Raw genomic sequence first — 5,000 nt, forward strand, 5'->3', positions numbered from 1 at the left:
TGAAATGGATTCAGAAATTAACAGGCGTATTTTAGCAACAAGCAACTACATCAGCTATAATGCGCTTAACAGGAATAGAGTTCCATGCTCAAGACGTGGGGCCTCTTACTACAACTGCCGTCCAGGTGCTCAGGCTAATCCTTACTCTCGTGGTTGCACCGCTATCACTCGTTGTGCAAGACGCTAGAGAAATTTAAATTAATTTTTATAATTTTTTTAAAAAATTATATTCCCCATACTTCTTAATTTTCTCAAAAAAAATTTGAAAAATTGTAATTTTACTTTATTTTTTTAATTTTGTGATTTGGGGTTTGTTTGGTATACATGATAAAAAAAGGCAAGAGAAATTTGAAGATGGGTTCTTATGTTGATGATTATTGATTGATTGTCAAACTTTTTTTGGTTGTGTATTATATAAGAATTATTTAGCCATTCTTTTTATTTTTTCATTTGGGTCTTCCTCATGCATCATAATAATGATAATAATAATAATGTGATATATGTACTATTAATTTTATGTCTTAATATCATATTGATTTGGGTTTCTAATTTTCTTGATAAATTTTTTTTCTTGAGTGAGATTTAGTGGGGTTTGTGGTAAGATTTGAATGGTTCATATGAGTAATAAATTTTAATTTTTATTTTTTTTCTATGAATTATTTGTTTTTGGGTAGTGCTTTAAATTTGACATTGACTTGTAGGTGTGAAAGGTTCTTTCTTTAATTTTACTTTAGGGTTTTGAAAATATGAATTGTTCATAGCATTAGCAACTTTTCGTGCCTTTTGTTCAAAGAAGGAAAAGTAGAGCAAGAAAAGAATAGGAATTAAAGTGGGAGGTGAAGAGTTAAGAAAAGCAAAAGTTATCTATGAATAGGGAAAAATCATTTTTATCTTTTACAATAATAATTAAATTCTTTTTGTTCTTGGATATTGTAATTGTGGGAAAATTCTTTAGTTATTAGCAATTGATCTTAGAAATTAAGGGTTGATTAAGGAATTAATCATTATATAAATTGTGGGATTGAAGTTTGTTTGGAATTGTGTATTGTTAAAGAAAAAATCCTTTACTACACTTTCTTGGCAAACTTTGGATAGCTCCCGTATACATGGATTTTTGGTTAGAAGATAGAAATAGATTTTGTTCTTATTCCTAAAATGTGACTTTTGTTTAGGGTTTTTAATTGGTACGAGTCTTATTTTAAGGTTTTAGGTATGGTTTATGGCTTAATTTGTACTCCAATTGCAATTAGATTATCCAAAGTTCTATAGTTAGGAAATAGGTTAGGGAGTTTGCTTTCATTCTTGGAAATCCCATTATCTTTTTCTAACTAGTGTTTCTAGAAGAAATAAAATTTGGTATGTAATTTTATCCTTGTCAGTGATAATTAAGAAATACTAGCAAAATCATATGCTTCGGTTTGAGACTATAGTACAATAATAAGACTTTTTCATTGTATCTTTTTTACAATTTTTGATTTTTGATTTATGTAGCTGATACCGTATTTTTGGAATTAAGTCTTTAACATGGTTGTTGCCTTGTTCGGGAATGAGATTAAGTCTTTAGCATTATTGTTGTCGGTTCATCAATAGATGTTGTTCAATCACATTGCATTTTTGAAAGATGACTACATTGCATTGTAAACTTGATTTTATTTAAAATACAAATTTGGTTTTACTAAAATTAGAATTGTTTGATTGGCTTTTCAATGGGAGTGTATTTAGGAAAATCACTCTAATTATGTCATAAATTTGAAAATTAAGGCAATATGTTAAAGAAAATAATTTATAATATTTGGTAGTGAAGATGGTTTTGTTTTCTAAGTAGAAGTGGATTAATGAGTTGGCATAATTAGCATATGGCGTTTGTAATCTAATGCCAATATTTTTTTATTTTAATATAAAGATTTTAATTAGTGAAAGGGATCTACCAACCATTGTCATTAAGTAAAGATCTCTATAAAAAATCATAAAAAAAAAAAAAAAAACGAAAGTGGTGGCTGGAATTGGATGGCTTGGTCTGGCCAAGGCTTGTTGGTTGGAACTTGAATATTACAAGTAGGAAAATGTTTGTTGTTAATGACAAAAAATTAAGGTATTCACATGGGAAAGGGTGTACCTGATGATTTTAATTTTAAGAAGAAATAAATAATAATTTGATATTTCAAAGGAGAAAATTAAAAGTAGGAGGAGAAATGAGCTGTTTTGATTGAAGAAGGTGGGGTCCGTACTCCATAGTCCATAATTATTACTTTTTGGTTGTAATCACTTTTTATAAGAGATGACTCTCCAGGCTTAGGTCTAATAATTAAAAAAAAAAAAGAAATCTAAAAATTAATGCGCGTAGTTGAGTCTATTTAAAATTGGTGTTATAATCTATTGAAGTTGGTCTTATAACCTATTAAAGTTGATATTATATAACCTATTAAAATTGGTATTTGAGTTGATGTTGTAACCTATTAAAGTTGGTATTATATTTTATTTGGAGATACCAACTTTAATAGGTTATAATATCAACTCTAACAGGTTATAATACTAATTTCAATAGGTTTCAAAAACAACTTTAAATAGAATTACATAGCGCGCGTTTCTCTAATAGTTGTTTTTGTAAGTAATGATGGGCCGGTCCATTTGAGACGCGTCTCTTCTAAAGAAGGTTTCAAGTAAGAATTTGTGTAATTAAATTGAAATTTGGGTTTTTTGAAAAAAAAAAGAGAAGTGGGTTTTTTGACAAAAAAAAAAAGGAAAAAGAGAGAGATGTGGGTTTGATGGTGTATGTCTATGTTATGAACTGTGATGATGGACCCTCATCCAATACTAGATTCCTAACCCTTTCCCCACACTGTTACATCAGCCTCATTTGCAAGGAACTTTCTTGCAATCTTGTGGCCACTCATGCATGTAGGGTGTTAGCATAATTGTCTTTCAGCAAACTCATGTGTGATCGCCATTTCTATGCGATCAAAACTCATTTAAAAACCCATATATATGTCTTTAAGCTAAACCTTTAAATGCTTATTTTAAAGCTTAAAATGCAAAATTATTATTTAAATTGTTAATTCTAAGCATTAACCTCAACAAAAGCTTAATCAGAATTTTTTTTATATATAATTTTAGTTTTCTAATCCAAATTTGAGATGTAAAAAGACCACATTCAAGATAACGTTAGAATTGATTTTTTAAGGCTTTGATTTAGTATTTTAAGTCTTGAAATTGAAATTTTATTTTAAAAATTATAATACCAAATTAAAGAACAGAAATTCTTGTAAGAGACAGTCTTTTTTAGAGACAATTTTTAATTGGGCCGACTCATTATATATTTTTAAAATATTGTAAGTAGGCATTAAAAATGATATAAGTAGACATTTAAGGTATTGAAAGTAGGCATTAAGGATACGGTAAGTAAGCATTAAGAATAATGTAAGTAGGCATTAAGAAAACGATAAGTAGATATTAATCTTTAATGGGTTGGGCTTGAGATACGTCTCTCAAAGAGACGGTCTCTCATGAGACTAGCTAATTGAAGAATTAAAATCAAATCGACTTAAGTCTAAAATTGATCTTTTAAGTATTAGATTTGGCTATTTAAGTTTTGAATTTGATCTTCTAAGTCTTATTAGAAAAAAGTACGCAAAAACTTAGCCAAGACGGTGTCATTATGAGACCATCAAGTTGGGTCGACCCAATTCACGTATGTAACAGTCTGACATTCTTTAGATTTCAATTTTGATCTAAAAATGATCAATTCAGACCTTAAAATGTACCATTAAATGAATGCTTTTTGAAAATGCTTAAGAGTTCATGTCTGCTTTGTTATTAAAACCTTCAATTTTGATCTAAAAATGATCAATTCAGATCTTAAAATGATTAGTTGAAAAATCAATTTCAACCTTAAAGGTATCAATTGTGACCTTAATAGATCAAGTACTGGGCGCATATTGAAAAAAATTATTATTAGGCTGATTGGGCTATCCATCTCATACTGAGACGGTCTCGCACAAGGTCAGCTGAAAAAAAGTATTTAAAAACAAAAAAAAATTGGGCCACATACTACTTGGCCCATATATAAATGGTTGCTCTCATCTAATTATTGCATACAAGTTTTTGTGATTTTCTTTTCGCACGAAGAATTAGAAATTATATAGAAGTGCTATAAAATTAAAATAAAGGAATACTTAAAAATAAGAGGGAGATTATAGATGTAGTCATATTTAAAAAAGAAAATGGAGCAAATTCATTATGATGGATTATACATTTACTCTAATCCTATGAAAATCTCAAAGTTTTTTTTTACTTTTAAAAAATAATTTTGAATATTTTTGTAACTTATTTTGGTTTAGTTTAATGTATGTTTTCTGATGGTGCTATTGGAAGATTAGTTTCATTTAACTTCTTACTTTTTATTTGTCATATAAAACTATATAATTAGCTACTAAAACTGTTACATGAGCTTGAACAAATGGTCTAATATCCCATTTAAAATTTAATACGTGATATAAATATATCACATTTGCAGTTAAAATAAGTGGCTTACAAACACTAATAGTATTTTGACAATCATCGAAGAGAACACATGGAAATCATTTAATCAATAGTATAAATAATTTAGTATCTTGAATGAATATGAAGGACATAAACTTCGTTACAACTAACTTTCTTACAAATAAAGTAAATATCAAATTCAACATTTTTAATGCACTTATGTTTTAAAAGATTAGCAGATCAGTTTATGACACCGACTTTGTCACAATACATAATGATTGCTTTAGTAATAGGACAATGTAACATTTTTGAACATTTGGCTTAGATAATTGTTTGGTGTTTGAAAAACTAGGAAATCAAATTATCACCAAGAAAAAGAAATTTCAACTTCTAGGCATTTGGAAACTTGGGCGAGACTAAGTTAATCTCAATCGAGATTGATGATCTCGGACAAGACTAGTGGCCAATTCGATCGAGAATATAGTTCATAAAATACTATAACTTTGGGCGAGAATGAGTCT

The 5,000-nt window shown here is 28.5% G+C and overlaps 1 protein-coding gene across 1 annotated transcript in view; it reads left to right on the forward strand.

Annotated features, from left to right (window-relative positions):
* Positions 1-546, forward strand: part of LOC130818098 (protein RALF-like 33) — a 908-nt gene extending 362 nt beyond the window's left edge. Inside the window, exon 1 of the mRNA XM_057684138.1 lies at positions 1-546. This exon is cut by the window's left edge and continues 362 nt beyond it. Coding sequence (XP_057540121.1) covers positions 1-187 — 187 coding nt within the window. The 3' untranslated portion in view covers positions 188-546.
* Positions 547-5,000: the final 4,454 nt, after the last annotated feature.

Source organism: Amaranthus tricolor, chromosome 7 (genome assembly GCF_026212465.1).
Source record: "Amaranthus tricolor cultivar Red isolate AtriRed21 chromosome 7, ASM2621246v1, whole genome shotgun sequence".
Taxonomy (NCBI): Eukaryota; Viridiplantae; Streptophyta; class Magnoliopsida; order Caryophyllales; family Amaranthaceae; genus Amaranthus; species Amaranthus tricolor.